The following is a 24,752-nucleotide window of genomic DNA, read 5'->3' on the forward strand; positions in this document are numbered from 1 at the left end:
CAACCCTTCAGACTGCACAAGAAGGAGGAATCTCTGATTGGACTGAAAAAGTCACTTCTTTACAAATGCAGGCACCTACAACAAGCGACAACCGGCTGCGTGGATCCCCTCTCCTGCTCAGCTGCGTGGATCCTGCATCATGAATGGTGGTTGGAGTAGCCCTCTATGCCAGCTGTCCAACTTTGGTGCAGGTAATCCTTTGCCTTCCCACAAAGGACAGTACCCCCGTGCACTGAGTCTCTTGCAGCTGCCAAGACTTGTTTGCATCTCCTTCAAGGGATCTTCAGGCGATGTGTAGCTCCAGGCCCCAGCACTCCATCCTGCAAAGCATAGCCTCCTGCGTAGTTCTCCTGCGGCGTAGGGTCCTCTTTTGTAGTGCTGTGTGGGACTCTTCTGAGACTTCTGTGTCCCTGTACGGTGGGACTCCTGTGGGTGCTGCCTCTGTGGACTCTCAGCGACGCTGAAGGTCCCCCAGGGCTTCCCCAGGTTGAGTCCTCCTGGGCCTTGATGGTCCCGGCAGTTCCACTTTTACACCAACCACAAATTTGTCTTTGCCAAGGCTTGTTGGTGAAATTCCTGCACCGACACCAGTCTGCAATCTTCCTTCTGGCGTGCAGCTTCATCTGCATCCATTAGGAACTCTTCTCCAGCTCCAAGGCTGCAGTGCTGCCCTGTTCATCACCGTCGACCAACCCCTGCATCCACAATTGGGTGGGTAATAGCTCTACTCTTCCTGGACTCCACTGTGACTCTTGGACTTGGTCCCCTCTCTCCACAGGTCTTCTTTCTTCAGGAATTGATGTCTTGCAGTTTTCGCTCTGTGCCTTCTTTTCCTCCTTTTAGGTGGTTAAGGGAAAATCAAGTGTTTTACTCCTGCAATTTTTAGACGCGGGGGGGGGGGGTACTGTGTGACTTACCTTTGTGGTTTTCTAGTACTCCCAGCTCCCCTCTACACATTTTACTTACCTAGGTGGGGGTACCTTGTTTGCATTCCATTTGTTTTAGTATATGGTTTGTGCTCCCCCTAGGGTCACTATTGGTTATTACTATTTGCACAGTTTTCAAACTTTTTCTATTCCTGTTTCTGATTGCTTGTGTATATATTTTGTGTATTACTTACCTCCTAAGGGTGGGTTACCTGTCTAGTATTTTGTGGTGATTTGTTCCAAAAATAAAGCACCTTTATTTTTGTACAACTGGATGTTTTCTTTCCTGTAAGTACGGTGTGACTACAGTGGTATTGCATGAGCTTTGCATGTCTCTAGAGAAAACCTTGGCTGCTCATCCACAGCTACTTCTAGAGAGCCAGGCTTTTAGGCACTGCCTACACTTCACTAAGAGGGGATACCTGGACCCGGTATAAGGTGTAAGTACCTTGGGTAACCAGAACACACCAGGCCAGCTTCCTACAGCATACACGTTAGAGGGGTACCCCAGGCTTGCAGCACTGGATCTATCACTCTGGAGGTCACCCAATTACAACATGCCCCAGAGTCTCCCACTGCAGACTGGCAAAGCAGTTGTGCACTTCTAGCAAAACTTTGCCAATTAAAGCAATGGCAAAGCCACTACTTCAACTGTACATCTGTTTAAGTCAACCCTCTGGCAGGCCTACCGAGTCCTAAGGCAGGGTGCCACATATTGCACGGGCAGGACACGTAGTTTACCTGTCCTAACAATAAAAAAGTGAATACGTTTAATGTGGAAGGACTTGGTCACCCAATTGCCTAGTACAGAATTACAGGCTAACTCCTCCTCTGCTGTGCTAACTCCTGAGCAGTGCAAACAAAGTGGGCACTCAAAAGGTTTCATACAACTTGTTTTATCAAGCCTTACTTGTAAGTCACTTCGAAATTAATGTAACTTTTTGGAGTGTGCAGCTTTTACAAAGCTGGCACTTTGTTCCCTTTAAAACACTTGTGCCTTCCCAGGTACGCATGGAGCCTGTTCCAAGAGACAGCTTCCTGCCCCCTGGCGAGACATGCTAACAACTCTCAGGAAAACAATGAGGTATTAAAGGCCAAGAATGTGTTACCTCGCTTCTACAGGAAGCCACTCGGGTTTTAGCCCCCAAAAGGCAGGATTCAAAGGTGTGGCCGCCTTTCAATACCAAATGTGGGACATCAGGAAAAAGAGTTGCTTCACTGCTGCAGTATACAGGCAGGCACGGGGAACAGAGGATAAACCAGTTGCCAAACTGGTTTCCCCATGGGCGTGTAGATCTAAGGTAGCCACACTGCAGGGGTGGTCTAGTGACGTTTGAACAGCGACAGAATAGTGCATCCTGGGATAGCCAGATGCCACACTACACAGGAAGAGGTCACCAGGTGGAAGGGAGCCAAGTAGCCCACTGGCTACCAACTGCATCCAGCCAGAAGGGATTCTTCCAAGCATGACTGGAAGAATTCCCAAAGTAAGATTGCCCTGCTTCACAGAGGGACAAGCAAAGAGGCTCCAGTGAAAACTGCAATTGCTGCACCTGTTGGCTAGTAAAGGAAAGGGCTGTGCCCTGCTCAAGGAGAGGCCATGTCCAGAGCCCAGCAAAGCCAAGAAACCTTAACGACTAGGTCACTGGCCTCTTGCTTACAGCACAGGGAAACAACAACTGAAGAAGCATGCTGGGGCAATCTGGTAGCCTGTCGCCTTCAAGTCATTACCATAATCGCCATACAGCACCAGGGACCAAGACCTAACGCAAATAGTGGCACTCAAGTTCATCGACACCCAGGATTGCTGTCAGAGCTGCTGGCACCCTCAGAGGGCAAGTTATCAACCCAGGAAGGACTGGCTTGTGATCTCAATACCAGACGACTGGTGGTCCAGTAGTGACTGTACCTTGACTAGACCGCAGAGGACATGGTGGGATGTGAAACCTGTGACCAGGACCACCTCACTATCACCTGCGTCTGATAAAAATGCCTAGAAGTGACTAAGAATTGCTTCACCTGTTAAAGTAACTGTTCCTTAGGACCTGACTCGTCCCTCTACTGGAGTTGCTCACTTAAGGTGACTCAAATAACTGCATTACAGCCAACTTTTTTTTTCTTTCGACGAATTTGTTAATACTTGTTTACGGTTAAGTGAATTTTCTTGGTTTAATAATTGTGATAACATCTCTCTCTGGAATCCTCCGGTAGAGCTTCTTCATTTTAGTGATTAAATTTATATAAAAATGGTCTACTTTTCTAAATTGTTGTCAGTTGAGCATATAGTTTCAAATTCTGTCTGCAGACTGGGGAAGACTTGGGCAGATCTTCTAACTTTCTCAGACACAGACTAAGTAGTTGACAGTCCCACCAGGCCAGAATTGAGGTGAAAATCTCAGAAATCCCCCAACAGCCCATAGTATGAAGAAGGTTGAATCCGGGTATGGCAGTAGGTAATATATTTAAGGTCAACATGGGCTAGAGTACAGCTCTTCTTAGGGACTCTTCTCACACAACGCAAGGTTCAATTCTTAGTTTAGGTGGCATCTAGAGAACGTAGGTGAGCTCAGCACGTCAACTATTGGCTGAAGTACCCGGAGTTTCAAATGTGTTGCAAGTGGTACTAAACAGTGTTGTTGAGCCTTTGGCCATTTTAACATTGTTTACTGGTGGAGGAAGCTGGCCCCTTATGTGATATGTGAATATCGTGTAAAGGGTCACGGGGTTTCCCAGTGTGTGGAACGGGATTGCTATGCAATCCCAAAGTGCTCTATTTAGGGGTAGTGTGGTCAAGCAGACTTAGGGTTTTCACAGAGGAGTGCAAGACATCTACGAATACACACAACTAATAAATAAGACACACTGGGGAGTTTATGTCTTATGTCATTAAAAAAAATAATCTAAAACTTTTACAATGATCTGTGGGCAAAAAACAAAAAAATGTAGATCCTTTTTAATTGACAATACCCTTATTGCGCGTGTAAACTCTGTGTTATTTGTGTATCCTATTTACGAGTAATGGTTCCTGGGCTCAACAGATTCTAAATGCTAAAGTTAAAATGTGTAACACTCTCGTGAGATCTTTAGGATCTCAACTAAATTGGGTAGCCGACCCACTAGAGAAATGGTGGAGATCGGTAAGTCAAAAGGGGTGTCACCGCTACTTACAGGGCCAGCCTATGCGGTTATACTTCTAGCAAACCCCTGCAAGTTGAGGAAAATAGTTGCGTAAAACATTTACTCTGTTTACCTTCTACCACTTCAACTGTGCATTAGGGAGGCCAGTCAGCCTGAACCAACTGCAGGGCTAAGGCCTCACGATCTGGTCCTTCTGGTCCTCTTCTCCAAAGGCTCAGGGGCGACGGGTGCAGAGGTGTCATTCGGTGCCAGGGTTTTCCTCACTAAAGCCATCGCAGTAGAGAGGAGCTGCGTTCATACACTGCAGACATTGTCGGGGAGTCCAGAAAGGATGAAACTGCGATGGATTCAAACTCGGCTGGGGAGCCTTGTGGGCACCAGTGGGCAACATCAACTCGGGTCGGAAACAGCAGGTGCAGTGATGACTTCAAGTGTCAAGTTTTGGTGGTTCCAGAGGCTTCAGAGTCCCTTCTTTTGGAGTTTGCTGGAGAACAGGTGCTGAGTCTTTACTGAAGACAAGCAGTCCTCCAGGGTTTCTGAAGGTACAGCTGCAGGACAAGTTGACTTTGGAGATGATTTCAACGAGGGATGAATACCATTTGGCAGGAGTGGTACCAGGTAAGCTGCTTCTTTTCTTCTGTCCTCCTTTTGAGACTCTTCTGTATCCTTGGTCTTTTTAGGTCGTCAGGATCTGCCAGGTACTCCCCTAAATACTGAATTTAGGTGCACTAGGGGTGAGTAGGGCAGTATCCAAGGGGCTACTGACCGTTGGCGTCCTGTGGGAAGTGAGCATAAACCTGTCCCAGAATTCCAAGGTAATTGTAATTGTATTTATATAGAGCTAGTTACCCCTGACGAGGCATCAAAGCGCTTTTTGGCGAGTAGCAAACTACTCCAGAACCCAAAAGGATTAGTGGAGGATTAGTATAGGGGCATACGAGTACAATTCTAGTATAGAGAAGAATAATTTAATTTGAGCAGAGAACTTGAGTCTGTAAGTTGGATAAAATAAAATAATGGAGGTATAGAGGAAGGAAGAATCCAGAAGTGTTAAATGGGAGATTAGAGTAGCAAGGTGAGGTTTGGGATGCGTAAAGGAGAGATAGAGGAGGGAAGAGTCAGTAGAAAGGGATTGAGGAGATGATAGTACTAAGTATGTCATCTCAAAGATGGCTGCCTCTGAAAAATAATTTCCACCTCGTAGTAGCCCACCTTATGGGTGATACTAGCATGGCGGTGGCACACCTACCTGACAAACTAATTTGCCCACCTGTCCAGATGCCAAGTGGGCTTTGGACAGAGATGCATCATACTCTCTGTAGGAAGCTGGCCTAGTGTTTGGTGAGCACCTATGATGTTATCACCTTTATACCAGGACCAGGTATTCCTTATTATTAAGGTGTAAGGTTTCCAGGGCTCTCTAGAGGTACCTGTAGATGAGCAGCCAAAACTAATCTAGCAAACATGCAAAGCTTATGCAATACCACAAAGGTGTGTCCTGCACCACAGGTGGTGGTCCGGAGTGGTCCCCTTGGTCCTCTCTACCAGCTGTCCAACTTGGGATTAGGTAAGACCTTGCCTCTCCTTGCAGGACAGTACACCTGTGCACAGTAACTCTTGCAGCTACCAAGGCTTGTTTGTTCCTCCTCCAAGGGATCTTCAGGCTCCATGTAGCCTCGGCTGCCAGCACGCTTTACTGCAAAGCACACTCTCCTGTCTGCTGCTCCAGAGACGTGTGACTCCTTTTCAGGTGTGCATTGTAGGCCTCACTGTGACTCCTGTGCTACTGCTCCTGGGTCACCTGTGGGGGCTGCCTCCTCTTCTTGTGACTCAGTTGCTGAGGGTCACCTCACACTCTCCTTCTTGGGTCGACTTCCCAGAACCTTGCTGGTCCTCTTCAGCCTTGCAAAACCTTTCTTCGACTCTGCATTTGCCAAGGCTTGTTGGTGGTTTTCCAGCACCACTGACGGCACAGTCAGTTTCCTAAATCCTCCTGTTGGGTTTAGGGAAAACCAGGTAATTACCTCTGCTATCCTGGTCGCTGGGGGCCACTCTGGTACTCACCTCTTGGGGGTTCCTACTTTCTCCAGCTACACTCTACTGATTCCACTTCTTTGGGTGGGGGACTGTATCTCGCATTCCACATATTTAGTATATCGTTTGGCCATCCCCTAGGGGGAAACACTATTTTCTACTGCTTTTGCCAATGCTTATTTTTTTTATGCTGCTTACTGATTGCTTATGTGTATCTAATGTACAAGTTACTGACCTTCAGTAACGAAATATCTGGTAGGGACATATTCTGGTACAGATTCATTACCTTAGAATTTCCCCCAGGCGTCAGACTCAATCTGGAGAGTTTACTTCGAGCAATACCCTTGCGCGTCAGTAGGTGGCATTTGGTCGACGTCGTTGGCATGATGACGTCGTGAGTAGTATATAGATGCCGCCTGTGGGAAAATGGCTCCTTTTTGCAGTTACCCCCCTAATTTCTGCCCGATATTGATGCTAATTTGACAGAGTGTGCTGGGTCCCTGCTAACCAGGCCCCAGCACCAGTGTTCTTTCACTGAAAATGTACCATTGTTTCCACAATTGGCACACCCCTGGCACACAGATAAGTCCCTTGTAAAAGGTACCAGAGGTACCAAGGGCCCTGTGACCAGGGAAGGTCCTAAGGGCTGCAGCATGTGTTGTGCCACCCTAAGGGAACCCTCACCTAGCACATGCACAATGCCACTGCAGATTGTGTCTGGTGGTGGGGAGAAAAAGGCAAAGTCGACATGGCATCCCCCTCAGGATGCCATGCACACAAAATATTACCTGTGGCATAGGTAAGTCACCCCTCTAGCAGGCCTTAAAGCCCTAAGACAGGGTGCACTATACCACAGGTAAGGGCATAACTGCATGAGCAATATGTCCCTACAGTGTCTAAGTCTATTCTTAGATATTATAAGTACAGTGTGGCCATATTAGGTATATGGTCTGGGAGTTTGTGAAAACAAACTCCACAGTTCCATAATGGTTACACTGAATACTGGGAAGTTTGGTATCAAACTTCTCAGATTAATAAACCCACACTGATGCCACTGTCAGATTTATTTAAAAAAACACACAAAGGACATATTAGAGATGCCCCCTGTATTTTACCCAATCCTTCAGTGCAGGACTGACTGGTCTGTGCCAGCCTGCCACTGAGAGGAGTTTCTGACCCCATGGGGTGAAAGCCTTTGTGCTGTCTAAGGCCAGAAACAAAGCCTGCCCTGTCCCGCCTGCAGGAACTGTAACACCTAGCAGTGAGCCTCAACGGCTCAGGCTACGTGTTACAATGCCCCAGGGCACTCCAGCTAGTAGAGATGCCCGTCCCCAGGACACAGCCCCCACTTTTGGCGGCACGTCCAGGGAAATATTGAGAAAAACAAGGAATCACCTCCTGTAGGAAGTTGGCTCTGTATATACCATTTCAAAGTAAGAAATACCATGCACAGAGTCCAAGGGTTCACCCTAGAGGTAAGATAGTGGTAAAATTAGATAATTCTATATAAAAACCTATTTGCCTGGAGTTAAGTCTTTGAGTGTGTGTTCCTCATTTATTGCCTGCGTGTGTACAACAAATGCTTAACACTACCCTCTAATAAGCCTACTGCTCGACCACACTACCACAAAATAGAGCATTAGAATGATCTAATTTTGCCACTATCTTACCTCTAAGGGGAAACCCTGGAATCAGTGCGCACTCTCTCTTACTTTGAGATAGTATATAAAGAGCCAACTTCCTACAGTAATACCGACTTTTAGAGTGATGGAACACAACCTCACACCTTATCTGCATCTAGGGATGTCAGAGTTAAGGTCTCTCTGTAAGAAAAAAAGATAACTGGGTCCAACCCTACCAAGGCAAAGCTCCAAGAGCTCTTGGCAGAGTTAACAAGGGACCACCCCTCTGATTTGGAGGATACTCCTTCAGATGGGGAAATTAGTGAACAGGAGGAAGAACTCCCCCCTCCTGTCCTAAATAAGGAGGACAGGGCTCCTGGAACCCTGTCCCCAAAAAACAGAGTAAGACAGCCTGGTTCTTCCACAGGGGAGTCCAGTACCTCTGTAAGCATTGAGGACAGCCTCAATGAAGAGGACATCCTGTTAGCCAGGATGGCCAAGAGACTGGCTTTAGAGAAGCAGCTCCTAGCCATAGAAAGGGAAAGAAGAGAAATGGGGTTCACTCCCATAAATGATGGAAGCAACTTACATAGGGTCAGATCTGATTTCCTGGGTCGAGAGTCGCCCCTAAATACTAAATTTAAAGGTGTGTTAGGGTCACAGGGCAGTAGCCAAGGACTACTGTCCTTGAGGGTGGCTACACCCTCCTCGTCCTCCCTCCCTTTGTGGAGGGGAGCACATCCCTATCACTATTGGGATAAATCCTCCAAAACAAGATGGAGGATTTTCCAAGGAGGGGGTCACTTCAGCTCTGGTCACCTTATGGGTGGGCCTGGTTGAGGGGGTGACTCCTCCTTGTTTTTCTCATTATCTCTACGGCCTAGCTGCCAAAAGTTGGGGGTTGCCCGGGGGGCAGACATCTCCACTAGCTGGAGTGACCTGGGGCATTGTAACACGCAGCATGAGCCTTTGAGGCTCACTGCTACGTGTTACAGTTCCTGCAGGGAGAGGTGTGAAGTTGCTCCACCCAGGACAGGCTTTGTTTCTGGCCCCAGCGAGCATAAAGGCTCTCACCCCAGGGGGTCGGAAACTCGTCTCAGAGGCAGGCTGGCAAAGACCAGTCAGTCCTGCACTGGAGGACTGGGTAAAATACAGGGGGCATCTTTAAGATGCCCTCTGTGTGCATTTTGTAATAAATCCAACACTGGCATTAGTGTGGGTTTATTATTCTGAAAAGTTTGAAACAAAACATCCCAGTATTCAGTGTAGCCATTATGGAGCTGTGGAGTGCGTTTTGACAAACTCCCAGACCATATACTTAATATGGCCACACTGTACTTACAATGTCTAAGAATATACTTAGACACTGTAGTGACATATTGCTGATGCAGCTATGCCCTCATCTGTGGTATTGTGCACCCTGCCTTAGGGCTTTAAGGCCTGCTAGAGGGGTGACTTACCTATGCCACAGGCAGTATTTTGTGTTCTTGGCATCCAGAGGGGGATGCCATGTCGACTTTGCCTTTTTCTCCCCACAACACACACAATCTGCAATGGCAGTGTGCATGTGTTAGGTGAGGTTTTCTTAGGGTGGCACAACACATGCTGCAACACTTGGGGATCTTAACTGGTCACAGGGCCCTTGGTACCTTTTATGAGGGACTTATCTGTGTGCCTGGGGTGTGCCAATTGTGTAAACAATGGTACATGTTTAGTGAAAGAACACTGTTGTTGGGCCCTGGTTAGTAGGGTCCCAGCAAACGCTGTCAAGTCAGCATCAATATCAGACAAAAAGTGGGGAGTAACTGCAACAAGGAGCCATTTGTCTACATCTATGTAGTTTTCATTTCTCAAGGCACATTTCCGTCCCCACAATGTCTGCATACCCAAGAAAATTCTATTTTCTAAAATCCCTTATTTGTTATTCTCATTTCCTTCCCATCTACTATTCATAGTCTGAGTTTATGCTTTGCTCAACAGCACTAGAGTCAAATATTAGGTCATCTTCCGTACCACCAACCACAGCAAGTCACCCCTTCCCTTTCACCTCTTTCAAAATTTACCTGTGTTGTTGCCAATGTGTAGCCTTTAGGCTGAAGACTTTCTGCAGCTGCAGCAATGTCTGTAATTTCTTTCTTTGGTCCCAGTGTCTCTTTGTGTGAGGCATTGACCGGATGGCCTTTTTGATTATCTTCAGTCCCCTGGAGGAGATACTCAACTCCAACACCTTCATCGTCTTCATCTTCTTCAACTTCACTATTTATCTCATCCTCAGAATAATCTTCCCAAAAACAAACAGATTAATACATAATTTATTAGCCACAAATCAATGCAACAGAATATAGAAGATGGTATAAGAGACACACAATGTTCCAATTCCAAAGGAGCACTAAGTACACCAGTCAAGATCACATGAACTATAACGCATCAGAAAAACCACTAGCCCCAAAAGGTGCTGCAAATAGCCCACAGTATGCCAGTATGTGCTACATATACATGCATCTTTGCACCTGTATATTGCACATCAAGCTGGGGGGGGATGGAGCAAAGGAGAAACAGCACTGTACATGACATTGAACACTGGTAATGTAGTAAACATAGGCAGCATATATATCTTTTTTTTATTTTTTATAATGGTTTTATTAGAATTTTCCTTCTCCTTCAAAAAGCCAAACCTTTTCTGGGTTTTCAAGAATGTAGGACACTGCAAAGGTGTACGAAAGTGTCTCTTGACACGGTCACCCCTCCTCCTGCCCACTCCCCCCCTCCCCCCCACACACTTACTTGGTGCCTGGTTTCTGGTGTAATTTCGACTGAAAGTGCACGGAGTTCCTCCTAAGTAGGACCCCATTGCCAAATCTCTTTCCCCCAAAACTGCAAAGTTTCTTTTCCCAATTGGCAAAACCTTTATCACCCACTGTAAATCCCTAGTAAATGGTACCCCTGGTACCTAGGGCCTTGGGAACTAAGGAGGGTCCCTAAGGGCTGCAGCACGAATTGTGCCACCCTAAAACACCACTCACAAAGCACAACAAGCTACCATTGCAGGCTGCGTGGCTTGGTGCAGACAAAAGTGAAAATATGACATGGCACACAGTCTGTGTGCCATGTTCTCTAAACACTACTCACAATATATGTAAGTTACCCCTCTTGCAAGCTTTACAACTCAAAGACAGGGTGCATTATATTATAAGTGATGGCAAATGCAGCACGTGCAGATATGCCTCTACTATGTCTTTTTTGATTCTCAGACATAGTAAGTGACCAGGGAAGCCATTTTAAACGCATGTGCTGGACACTGGTCACTACAAGTTTTCCAGCTACCACATGACTTCTCTGAAAATAGGGATGTTCGGTATCAAACATCTCAGAGTAATAAACCCTAAATGTAAGGAAATGCCTCCTTGGCATGGTTACCTCCCGACTTTTTGCCTTTGCTGATGCCAAGTTATGATTTGAAAGTGTGACATCCAGGTAAGTCCCTTGTAACTGGTACCCCTGGTACCAAGGGCCCTGATGCCAGGGAAGGTCTCTAAGGGCTGCAGCATATCTTATGCCACCCTGGGGACCCCTCACTCAGCACAGACACACTGCTTGCCAGCTTGTGTGTGCTGGTGAGAACAAAACGAGTAAGTCGACATGGCACTCCCCTCAGGGTGCCATGCCAACCTCACACTGCCTATGCAGTATAGATAAGTCACCCCTCTAGTAGGCCTTACAGCCCTAAGGCAGGGTGCACTATACCATAGGTGAGGGCACCAGAGCATGAGTACTGTGCCCCTACAGTGTCTAAGCCAAACCTTAGTGCAGGGTAGCCATAAGAGTATATGGTCTGGGAGTCTGTCAAACACGGACTCCACAGCACCATAATGGCTACACTGAAAACTGGGAAGTTTGGTATCAAACTTCTCAGCACAATAAATGCACACTGATGCCAGTGTACATTTTTTTGTGAAATACACCCCAGAGGGCACCTTAGAGGTGCCCCCTGAAACCTTAACCGACTATCTGTGTAGGCTGACTGGTTCCAGCAGCCTGCCACAACCGAGACATGTTGCTGGCCCCATGGGGAGAGTGCCTTTGTCACTCTGAGGCCAGTAACAAAGCCTGCACTGGGTGGAGATGCTAACACCTCCCCCAGGCAGGAGCTGTCACACCTGGCGGTGAGCCTCAAAGGCTCACCCCTTTGTGCCAGCACCGCAGGACACTCCAGCTAGTGGAGTTGCCCGCCCCCTCCGGCCACGGCCCCCACTTTTGGCGGCAAGGCCGGAGAAGATAATGAGAATAACAAGGAGGAGTCACTGGCCAGTCAGGACAGCCCCTAAGGTGTCCTGAGCTGAAGTGACTAACTTTTAGAAATCCTCCATCTTGCAGATGGAGGATTCCCCAATAGGATTAGGGATGTGACCCCCCTCCCCTTGGGAGGAGGCACAAAGAGGGTGTACCCACCCTCAGGGCTAGTAGCCATTGGCTACTAACCCCCCCAGACCTAAACACGGCCTTAAATTTAGTATTTAAGGGCTCCCCTGAACCTAAGAATTTAGATTCCTGAAACTACAAGAAGACGACTGCTGAGCTGAAAAACCCCTGCAGAGGAAGAACAGAAGACACCAACTGCTTTGGCCCCAGTCCTACCGGCCTGTCTCCTGCCTTCCAAAGAAACCTGCCCCAGCGATGCTTTCCAAAGGACCAGCGACCTCTGAATCCTCAGAGGACTGCCCTGCTTCAAGAAAGACAAGAAACTCCCGAGGACAGTGGCCCTGCTCCAAAAGAACTGCGACTGTTTCAAGGAGCAGACTTAAAGACCCCTGCAACTCCCCGCAAGAAGCGTGAGACTTGCAACACTGCACCCGGCGACCCGACTGGTGGAGAACCAACACCTCAGGGAGGACCCTCCGGCGACTCCGAGAGCGTGAGTAACCAAAGTTGTCCCCCCTGAGCCCCCACAGCGACGCCTGCAGAGGGAATCCCGAGGCCCCCCCTGACCGCGACTGCCTGAACTCCATTTCCCGACGGCTGGAAAAGACCCTGCACCCACAGCCCCAAGCACCTAAAGGAACGAACTCCTGTGCAGGAGTGACCCCCAGGAGGCCCTCTCCCTTGCCCAGGTGGTGGCTGCCCCGAGGAGCCCCCCCCCCCTTGCCTGCCTGCAACGCTGAAGAGATCCCTTGATCTCTCATTGAAAATCATTGTAAACCCGACGCGTGTTTGCACACTGCACCCGGCCGCCCCCGCGCTGCTGAGGGTGTACTTTTTGTGCTGACTTGTGTCCCCCCCGGTGCCCTACAAAACCCCCCTGGTCTGCCCTCCGAAGACGCGGGTACTTACCTGATGGCAGACCGGAACCGGGGCACCCCCTTCTCTCCATTGAAGCCTATGTGTTTTGGGCACCTCTTTGACCTCTGCACCTGACCGGCCCTGAGCTGCTGGTGTGGTAACTTTGGGGTTGCTCTGAACCCCCAACGGTGGGCTACCTTGGACCCAAACCTAAGACTTGTAAGTGATTTACTTACCTGACAAAACTAACAAAAACTTACCTCCCCCAGGATCTGTGAAAATTGCACTAAGTGTCCACTTTTAAAACAACTTATTGTGTTTTATGTAAAAAGTATACATGCTAATGTAATGATTCAAAGTTCCTAACACATAGAATTTGAACCTGTGGTTCTTAAAATAAACTAAGAAAAGATATTTTTCTATAACAAAACCTATTGGCTGGATTTGTCTCTGAGTGTGTGTTCCTCATTTATTGCCTGTGTGTATGTACAACAAATGCTTAACACTACTCCTTTGATAAGCCTACTGCTCGACCACACTACCACTTTTTGCCACTATCTTACCTCTAAGGGGAACCCTTGGACTCTGTGCCTGCTATTCCTTACTTTGAAATAGCACATACAGAGCCAACTTCCTACACTTTCTTTATCACCGATTGTACATGTCCATGTAATCTGGTGTTGAAGGTTTGTGAGGATAACACTCCACACACTTTTCAGGTGAATCAACTTCCAAGTCCTGGTCCTGCCACTGAGCCTTGGAATATTCGGATCCCTCTAAACCTTGATACAGACCAGATAGTTGTTCCTCTTCCTCTTCATAAAACAATTCTTCTTGTGGTTCTGGCTTTAAGGGCGGCTTGATTTCTTCAAAGCGTAACTCTTCCTGCTCTTTTGGCATCAAGGGTATTTTTGAAATTCTGTATTCCTTTAGACTATTCTCTAATTCTTAGAGTTTCTGTAGAAGAACAGCCATTTTGGCCACAAGCCGCCTTTTCTTCTCTATCTCAGCTGCACATTGTTCAGTGTCAAGATTGATGTCCGTCTTCCTCTTCAGCGCGGAGTCTTTTTAAACAGATCGGTCATTTAGCTTCGATGCTCAGAACGTGACGCCTCATGCTTGGGCATCGAAGCCTCTTTCCCAGGTACATTTTCAACGATTTTGATATTTCAGAGGTTTTGACTCCTGCAGTCTCCTGATCACTGGTTCTGAGGGGATCCTTGTCTTGGGATGTGGCTGTGGTAATTGTTTTATTTGAGGCCAAGGCTTCCTTTGAAGCTCTGGACTCTGTTTTACGCAACTCAGGGATATTGTTTGACGTGGATGGTTCTCTTGCTTCGTATCTATGCAAGTCTTTGACCCCCTGGGCTTCTACATCACTTATTTCAAAATCAACCTCAAATGTTTCATCCCTCTACCTCTTCAGCTATGTTCTCCTCTTTGTCAGTTTCCAGGCCCAAATCTCGAAGAGAAGGAGGTGTACGCTGTCTTTGCATTTCAGAGAACATGTGGTGACAATTTTTGAAGAACTGGAAAGGTGTGTTCTCCATTAAGCTGCCAAGGGAGCCCCCCTGCACGGGCATTCTCCATAAAATCTCTCTTTTACGATCTACCATCCAGATACCTTGGTGCTCTGCTGTACTTTCCTTAAACTTCTCACCGATGTTCTCCCTGACTTTCGTGAAATTTTCTTTCCAGTGCTGGAGATCCATTGGCAGGCGTATAGACCAAATGGCGGAAAAAATTATTTGATGATGGCAACCAAAGGAGGGAGCTACAGGAGGCAGTGCAATACCACCACAAGGGACACCAAATGGAGGCACGTGGAAGCCCAACAACCAAAAAAAAAAAAGAGGAAGGACAAAAGATGTTTAGAGACAGTTCTGGACCCAGCCACTAGATGGCAGAATAATGCACAGCAGGTGAATCCAGAAAAGATTCACACTGCAAAACTATCAGGATAAAGGTTAGTTGCTTATCATTTAAGTGGAAGACCTTGGAAAGACCATCCGCAATAGCATTGGTCAATCACATGGCTATGTGAAGTCCATACCCTGTAGGTAGATGGACCAACTCCACAACTTGGGGGTTCTCTCCTCTCATCTGCATCAACCATCTAAGAGGTCTGTGGTCGGTTTGAACTCTGAAGTGAGTCCCAAACAGGTAGGGTTAAAGATTCTTCAGGGACCAAACCACAGTAAAGACTTTCCTCTCAATGGCACTCCAACACTGTTCTCTGGTGAGGAGTCCCCTGCTAATGGAGACAACTCGCTGGTCCTGGCCTAAATCGTTTACTTGTGACACCACCATCCCAATCCTATGTTCAAATGCAGTTGTCTAAATGATTACTTACTGAAATCAGGTACCTTTAGGGCAGATGTTGAGCAAAGAGCTTCTTTGAGGAAGTAAAACACTACTCATTCCAAATGATTTGTCTGTGTTGCTTCTAGTGGAGTTAAATTCAGTGAGTGGTGTCACTATAGTAATATACCTTTTCACAGACCTCCTGTAATGCCTAATAATGCCAAGAAAGGCTCTGACCTGGGTCAAAGTCTTAAGAGCATTCCAAGCCAGAGTTACCTATTATCTTGGGTTGAATAGGTTTTTAAATGGCCTTCACCCACTTGGCGGCCCACGTACACAGCGGAGCTTTGCCTTATCTGGCATTTACAGGCCTTGACAGTCTAGCCTGCTTGCTGCAAGGCATGATACACTTCCAGGAGGAGGACCAGGTGATACCCCCAGATGCTGCTGAATACTGCTATATCATCTAGATAAGCTGCAGTTTGTCCTCAGCACTAACCTGCACCCATTAACTTCGATGAAGGGCTCTTGCAGTGTGAGGGCTTGCAGATCACTAATGCTGCGTAAAGAAGTGATTACAAACAGGAAGGCCATCTTTCAAGAAAGGCATTACAGGGGGCATGAATGTAAATACTCTAGGCTGGTAAGGAGGATATGAAATGGTTAGTTACCAATAAGGGGAGTTCTGCAGCTTGAAGAATTTTCTGCAATCATGTGCTTGGCATTATTCCACCATTTAGTGGTTGAGTCTAGAAATTGTCAGTTAGTCCCTCTTTTGTTTTTTGTTTTTCTGGTGGTGTCTGTGGTCCTTGTCCTTCTAGCCACTTCTGTCAGATGCCCGACCTGACAGCCAGTATGTTTGGTCACACTGTATGAAAGTGCCCTTTTTGGCATAGTTACCTATTGTCTCTACTTTTTACTCGATATTGATGCTAACTTGACTGAGTGTGCGCTGGGATCCTGCTAACCAAGCTCCAGCATCAGTGTTCTTTTCCTAAACTGTATCATTGTTTCCACAATTGGCACACCTCTGGCACACAGCTAAGTCCCTTGTAAAATGTACCAGTGGTACCAAGGGTTCTGTGGCCAGTGAGGGCCCCTAAGGGCTGCAGCATGTATTGCACAACCCTAAGGGACCCCTCCTTAAACACATGCACGCTGCCATTGCAGATTGTGTGCGCTGGTGGGGAGAAAAAGGTAAGGTCGACATGGCATCCCTCCCAGAGTACCATGCCCACAAGCCACTTCCTGTGGCATAGGTAAGTCACCCCTCTAGCAGGTGTCACAGCCCTAAGGCAGGGTGCACTTTACCACAGGTGAGGGCACAGCTGCATGAGCTATATGCCCCTAGAGTGTCCAAGTCCACTCTTAGACATTGTAAGTGCAGTGTGGCCATATAAAGTGCATGGGCTGGTAGTTTGTCATTACGAACTCCATAGCTCCATGATGGCTTCACTAAACACTGGGAAGTTTGGTATCAAACTTCTCAGCGCAATAAACCCACACTGATGCAAGTGCTGGATGTATTGAATAATGTACAGAAAGGACATCTAATAGATGCCACTGTATTTTACCCAACCCTCTAATTTAGGGCAGACTGGTTTGTGCCAGCCTGCCACTAACAGACAAGTTACTGACCCCATGGGGTGAGAGCCTTTGTGCTCTCCTTAATCACTTAACCACTGTGACCCTAAGGGTGTGTGTCATGTTGAACATGTGGCCCTCCTGCTGCTGACCCGAACAGTGCAGGTCTGTGCCCTGAAGTCATGGGTACTTACCTGCAATTAGTTCTCTTCCGAGAGCCCCCATTCCTCATAGAATTCAATTGTAAATCCAACACCAACTTTGATCTCTGCAGCCAGCCGGGCCCTGTGTTGCTGGTGTTGATCTGACCTGTGGACATCCTAACCCCCGAACACTGGGATCGTAGGTTGAGTTGTTACCTGTGCTAAAATATTTCCTCCACAAGGACTGGATTGGTTCCTATGAGAAATTACACTGTGTCAACTTTTGAAATTGAAAAGTGTTACTTGTAAACTGTGCATAGACTGTGAAGCAGTCCCTCCATAAAGCGGCAACTGATTGGAAGAGTGTTTTGAGTACAGCTTGTCCAACAACTGTTTCTTGCCGTTGCAGCTTTGCAAATATCCGCTAAAGGTATGTTACCTAAAAATGTCATGGATGCATCTTTCTTCCTAGTGGATTGTGCTCTAGGTGTTGCAGGTAATTGTCACTTGGCTTTACTATAGCAAGTCTGAATACAATTGACTATCCATCTAGCTATAGTTGCTTTAGATATAGGCTCTCTTATGTGTCACGGAGAATGCCACAAAAAGTTTTATTTTTTTCCTAAAACTGTTTTGTTCTATCTATATAATACCTAAGAGCCCTTTTAACATCCAGAGTTTGTAGAGCTCTTTCTGCCACAGAATCTTGTTGTGGAAAGAAAACTGGTAATTCTACTGTCTGACTGATATGAAATTGTTAACTATTTTTGGAAGGAATTTTGTATTTGTTCTTAAGACAATTTTTTCTTTATCAATTTGAAAGAAAGGTTCTTCAAAAGTTAAAGCTTGGAGCTCACCGGCACGTCTAAGCTAAGTCATGGTGACTAGAAAAGCTACTTTTCATGAGAAGAATTGTACAGAACAGGAGTGAAGTGGCTCAAAAGGTGGAGCCTTAAGTCTTGTGATTACAATGTTAAGATTCCAAGACGGAGCTGGAGGAATTCTTAATGGAATTATTCTTTTGAGTCGTTCCATAAATATTATCATAAACGGAATTCTAATCAGAGAAATATGCTGTCTGTTTTGAAGCTATGCAGCTGTGGCTGCTAAATGTAAATGAATGGATTTCTTTTTTGTAAATGTAGCAAATAACATACAATGTCTTCTACTGTTGGCTTGAGAGGATCCATGTGTTGTGTTAGACGATAGCAAACAAAACATTTCCGTTTTGCTGCATAACATTGTCTAGTTATGGGTTTGAGGGCTTGTTTAAGAATATCCATACATCCTTGAGGTAATTGTAAATAACCAAATTCTATGACCTAAGGAGCCATATTGCTAGGTTGAGGGATCTGGGATTCGGATGTCCTATTTGACCCGGTCTGTGTCAGAAGGTCTGGTGGGAAGCGTTTGATGAGGAACAACAGAGTTCTAAGTGTTGTGAACCATGGTGGACCTTCCCATGTAGGCGGCCACCAAAATCATGTTGAGGGAAGACAGCTTCTGGAGCAGAAAGGGAATGAGTGGGAGAGAGGAAAAAGCGTAAGCAAATATCCTTGAACAACTCATCCATAGAGCATTGCCCTTGGAGTAAGGGTGTGGGTACCTGGAGGCTAGGTTTTGGCTTTTTTTTTTTTTTTTAAATATGTGGCAGAATAGGTCTTTTTGAGGTGTTCCCGACTTATTGGAAGTATTGGTGAACGACATGTATGTGGAGTTCCCACTCGGGGACTTGTTGCTGCATCCTGCTTCTGCAAAGTGATTGTCTGTCACTGGGAGATATTGTGCCACTATGTGAATGTGGTGATGAATTGCCAATATCTGTACATACTAACGCCATTTTGTGTTGCAGCTGTGGAAGGAACACTTTCATTGCTAGGAATACTGCCTGCAGTTGAGGTAATTGATATGGAAAGACTGTGGAGTCTTGTCCAATATTCCCTGAACTGTGAGATTGAGGAGATGAGCTCCCCAACCGGTGTTTGAGGCATCTGTTGTGGTAGTCATCTGAGGTACAGGGTCTAAAAAGGGCCCCATTTAATAAGGATTCTGGTGTTCCACCAATGCAGACAGTGGTAAGTATGGCGGTCCAACAACACTGGATCTTCCATCCGAACCTGTGCCTGAGACTACCGACGAGAAAGACATTGTTGAAGGGGAAGCATATAACGTCTGGCATGAGGTACGATGGCAGTACAAGATGCCATCATCCCCAACAGTGCTTACTGTGTATGCTTGGTTCTCTGTTAATGTAGAAATTACTGTTTGAAAAGCCTTAACTTGGTGTAGGAAGCGGACTCTGTATATACTATATCAAAATGGGATATAGTGTGCACAGAGTCCAGGGGTTCCCCAAGAAGCTTGGCAGAGGCAATAGATAACACTAATGCTCTATTTGTGGTAGTGTGGTTGAGCGGTAAGGCTCATCAAGAGGGTAGTGTTAAGCATTTGTTGTACACACAAGCAATAGAGGAAACTTACACTCAATGACTTAACTCCAGGCCAATAGGCTTTTTCATAAAGAAAAAAGTATTTTTGTTACTTTATTACTAGAACCACAAGTTCAGAAGTAAATACTGTTGCAGGTAAGTACTTAGCATAGACATCAATGTAACTTTGTTTCACTTTAGTCAAGTAAACCGTTTTTAAGAAAACAGAGAATATCTATTTTAAAAGTGGACAGTGCATTGTCAGAACAGTTCCTGGGGGAAGAAAATAAATTACAGTTTTAGAGGTAAGTACATGACTTACAGTTCCAGTCTCCAGGTTATAGGTAGTCCACCCTTGGGGGTTCAAATCAACCCCAAATACACACCACCAGCAACACGGGCCGGCTGGATGCAGAGGTCAAAGTTGAGCAATTTTAACGTGGGCTCCTATGGAGACAGGGGGTACTTGGAATTCGGTCTGCCAGCAGTTAAGTAACCATGGCTCGGAGGGCCGACCAGGGCAAATTAGAGGAGCACTGGAGGGGCGCCAAGTAGGCACCAATCCCACACCCTCAGAGGCACTGGGGCAGCAGGGTGGAGGGTGCAAACAGGGAGTTGGGTTTCCAATTAAACTATGACGGGAACCCCGGAGGTCACTCAGGTGCTGCAGGCTAGGTCTTTGAGGAGGGGGGGGGTGGTCTCGGGCACACCACCGGTCGGAAAGGGAAGAGGGTCGCCTGTTGATCGTTGCTGCACCGGATGTCGATTTCTCCAAGGCCTGGGGGCTGCGGGTGCATTCGGTCCTTTGGCGTGTATCTTCGTCCAGGGCCGTCGCTGTCAGGGGGGTCCTCGGGATGGATTCCCTCTGCAGGCGGCGTCGTGGAGAGGTCAACCCAGGGTGAGCACTTGGTTGCAGTCGCCTGGGGGTCTCCTCTGGTCGGTTGGGCCATCTGGACTCCGGCCATGGTTGTCGGGTGCAGAGTGGTTAGGACTCACGCTTCTGGAGAGGTGGGAGTCCTTCAGAAGAGGTTTCTTCTTCTGATCTTATTTGGACAGGGACGCTGTCCACGGGCGTTTTTGATACTCTGATGCAGGCAGTCCTCTGGAGGTTTTTCAGAGGTCGCTTGACCTGCAGGATGCGTCACTTTTCTTCTGCATGTTCTTTTAAGCAGGAGACAGGCCTGTAGGGGTGGGGTCAAGTCAGTTGTGGTCTCCTTTCCTTCTCTGCTGCGGTTTCCGCTAAGCAGTCCTTCTTGTGAGGTCGTCAAGGATCAGATGATCCGGGTTTAGGGTCACCCCTAAACACTAAATTTAGGGGTGTTAGGGTCAGGGGGCAGTAGCCAATGGCTAATGTCCCTGAGGGTGGCTACACCATCCTTGTGCCCACTCCCTCTCAGGAGGGGGGCACATCCCTATTCCTATTGGCCTATTCCTCCAATGGAAGATGGAGGATTTCTCAAGGAGGGGGTCAATTCAGTTCTGGTCACCTTAGGGGCGGACCTAGCTGGAGGTGTGACTCCTTGTTTTTCTCATTATTCCTCTGGACTTGGGCCAAAAGTGGGGGCTTGTCCGAGGGGGAGGGCATCTCCACTGGCTGAAGTGCCCTGAGGGCATTCTAACACCAGGCCTGAGCTCACGGCCAGCTGTTAGAGTTCCTGCAGAGGGGAGGTGTGCAGTACCTCCACCCAGTGCATGCTTTGTTACTGACCCCCGAGAGCAAAAAGGGTAATACCCCCAGGGGTCAGAAACTCGTCTCTTAGTGGCAGGCTGGCACAGACCGGTCAGTCCTCCTCTGAAGAACTGGGTTAAATAAAGGGGGCATCTCTAAGATGCACTCTGTGTGCATTTTTTAATAAATCCAAACACTGGCGTCAGTGTGGGTTTATTATTCTGAGAAGTTTGATACCAAACTTCCCAGTATTCAGTGTAGCCATTATGGAACTGTGGAGTTCGTTTTGACAAACTACCAGACCATATACTTAATATGGCCACACTGTACTTACAATGTCTAAGAATGGAGTTACACTGTAGGGGCATAATTCTCATGCAGCTATACCCTCACCTGTGGTATAGTGCCCCCTGCCTTAGGGCTGTAAGGCCTGCTAGAGGGGTGATTTGCCTATGTCACAGGCAGTATTTTGGATGTATGGCATCCTGAGGGGGATGCCATGTCGACTTTGCCTTTTTTTCTCCCCACCAACACACACAACCTACAATGGCAGTGTGCATGTGGTAGGTGAGGGGTCCCATAGGATGGCACAACACATACTGTAGCCCTTAGGGACCTTCCCTTGTCACAGGGCACTTGGTACCACGGTTACCTTTTACAAGGGACTTATATGTGTGCCAATTGTGGACACAATGGTACATTTTTAGTGAAAACACTGGTGCTGGGGGCCTGGTTAGCAGGGTCCCAGCACACTTTCAATCATAACTAGCATCAATATCAGGCAAAAAGGGGGGGGTAACTGCAACAAGGAGCCATTTTCCTACACGTGGTCTCTGCAGGGAAATGCTAGTCCTAATTGTGTGTTGAGGGTAGCTCCTAGATAGGGCTGTATCTGGGGAGGGTGCAGATGAGATTTGCGATAGTTTATGGTGAACTCCTGAGAGTGCAGCAAACAAATTGCGAGTTGAGTGCGGCTTTGACACTGAATGAATTCGTTTTGATGAGAAAATCATCCAAATAAGGGAAAACATGGATCTGTTGTCTTCTGACATGTGCTGCGACTACCGCAAGTCAATCTGTAAATACTACGGAAGCAGTTATCACTCCGAATTGGTAATGTTTTCCTGCAACTACGTATCTGAGGTATTTGGGGTGTGCTGGATGAATAGGAATGTGAAAGTAGACACCCTTTAGGTTTGACGCTGACATAAAGTTACTTTTTTTAAAAAAAATTTAAGAAGGGGTATAACATTTTGAAGAGTGACCATATGGAAGTGTTCTGATAGGATGTAGTGGTTAAAGGGTATGAGATCTAATATTGGTCTGACAGACGCATCTTTTGGGGGGGGATTAGGAAATACAGTGTACTCCTGTTACCTGGTGTTGAAAGAGTACTGGTTCTATAGACTCTGAGAAGAAGAGATTGTACTTCCTCTTTGAGAAGAGTGGGGTGATCTTGGGAAAGTCTGAGTACAAGGGTTATATCTGGTGGAGTGCAAGTGAGCTCCAGACAGTAACCATTTTCGATAATTTTAAGTATCCATTGATCTGTTGTAGTTTGAGACCAATAGGGGCAAAAATGTTGCAACCTTCCCCCCCCCCCGCCTCCAGAAGTGGTATGATTTGGTAGGTTTTTGTGGAAGTCATTGCTTAGTGGTGGGTGAGGAGCTGCTAAATTTAAATGGCTTTCCTCTTACCTTGTTATTATTGCCTCTATACGAACATCTAAAATAACCTTTGGTGTATTGGGAGGTGGGCTTTGTGCGAGTGGAGGACTGTTCCTGAACTGATGACCGAAAGCTTGTTGCAAATCATGTGCGAAACGTGTCCCTGTGTGTGCTGACTTACAATGGCTGCCATAACTTTGTCAGTTTAACTGTCTTTATTTAATTTTTCAAGTTTGGTATCCACCTGTGACCCAAATAAATGCTGTTTATCAAAGGGCATGCTCAAAACTGCCTGTTGTACCTCTGGTTTAAAACATGAGCATCTGAGCCAGGCATGTCACCTAATTATGATGCTGGTGTTAATACTATGTTCTGCTGTATCAGTAGAATGAAGCGCACATCTAATGGAATTGTACGAAATGGTTGTCCCTCAATTCCAATTTCTACACCCCTTTTACGATGTTCCTCCAGGAGTTATTGTAAAAGCTCCTCCATTTCATCTCAGTGAGCTCCATCATACCAAGATAATATAGCCCGTGTGTAGGAAAATGCCTCTCATGGCATTGTTACCCTCTACCTTTTGCCTCTTGTTGATGTAAATTATGATTTGAAAGTGTGCTGGGACACTGCTAACCAGGCCCCAGCACCAGTGTTCTTTCCCTAAACTGTACTTTTGCTTGAACAATTGGCACACAGTTAAGTCCCTTGTAACTTGTACCCCTGGTACCAAGGGCCCTGTGGCCAGGGAAGGTCTCTAAGGGCCGCAGCATGTATTATGCCACCCTGGGGACCCATCACTCAGCACATGCACACTGCCTCACAGCTTCTGTGTGCTGGTGGGGAGAAAATGACTAAGTCAACATGCCACTCCCCTCAGAGTGCCATGCCCACCTCACACTGCCTGTGGCATAGGTAAGTCACCCCTCTAGCAGGCCTGACAGCCCTAAGGCAGGGTGTACTATACCACAGGTGAGGGCATATGTGCATGAGCACTATGCCCCTACAGTGTCTAAGCAAAACCTTAGACATTGTAAGTGCAGGGTAGCCTTAAGAGTATATGGTCTGGGAGTTTGTCAAACACGAACTCCACAGCACCATAATGGCTACACTGAATACTGGGACGTTTGGTATCAAACTTCTCAGCATAATAAATCCAACTGATGCCAGTGTGAGACTGAGAAATGCACACAGAGGGCATCTTAGAGATGCCCCCTGTATACCAGTCCAACTACCAGTGCTGGGCTGACCAGTTTCTGCCAGCCTGCCACATCCAGACGGGTTTCTGGCCACATGGGGTGAGTGCCTTTGTCACTCTGTGGCCAGGAACAAAGCCTGTACTGGGTGGAGGTGCTTCACATCTCTCCCTGCAGGAACTGTAACACCTGAGGGTGAGCATCAAAGGCTCTAGCCTGGTGTTACAGCGCCCCAAGGAACTCCAGCTAGTGAAGATGCCTGCCCCTCCGGAGACAGCCCCACTTTTGGCGGCAAGTTCAGAGGAGATAATGAGAAAAACAAGGAGGAGTCACCCACCATTCAGGACAGCCTCTAAGGTGTCCTGAGCTGAGGTGACCCCTGCCTTTAGAAGTCCTCCATCTTGGTTTTGGAGGATCCCCTGAAGAGGATTAGGAATGTGCCCCTCTCCCCACAGGGAGGAGGCACAAAGAGGGTGTAACCACCGTCCAGGACAGTGGCCATTGGCTACTGCCCCCCCAGACCTAAACACACCCCTAAATTGAGTTTTTAGGGGCGACCCTGAACCCAGGAAATCAGATTCCTGAAACAAGGACTGCTGACCTGAAAGCCCCGCCGAGACGACAAAGACAACACCTGGCTTGGCCCCAGCCCTACCGATCTGTCTCCAGATTCAAAGAACCTGCACAGCGACGTGTGCTGGGCTGACCAGTTTCTATCCCACAACCACCTGAAACTCAACCAGGATAAGAAAGAAATACTCCTCCT

At 47.1% G+C, this 24,752-nt stretch overlaps 1 protein-coding gene across 1 annotated transcript in view; it reads right to left on the reverse strand.

Annotated features, from left to right (window-relative positions):
* Positions 1–24,752, reverse strand: part of SRCAP (Snf2 related CREBBP activator protein) — a 1,275,580-nt gene that overhangs the window by 786,479 nt on the left and 464,349 nt on the right. Inside the window, exon 12 of the mRNA XM_069201690.1 lies at positions 9,784–10,001. Coding sequence (XP_069057791.1) covers positions 9,784–10,001 — 218 coding nt within the window. The remainder of the gene's footprint in view (positions 1–9,783; positions 10,002–24,752) is intronic.

This window comes from Pleurodeles waltl, chromosome 7 (genome assembly GCF_031143425.1).
Source record: "Pleurodeles waltl isolate 20211129_DDA chromosome 7, aPleWal1.hap1.20221129, whole genome shotgun sequence".
Lineage (NCBI taxonomy): Eukaryota > Metazoa > Chordata > Amphibia > Caudata > Salamandridae > Pleurodeles > Pleurodeles waltl.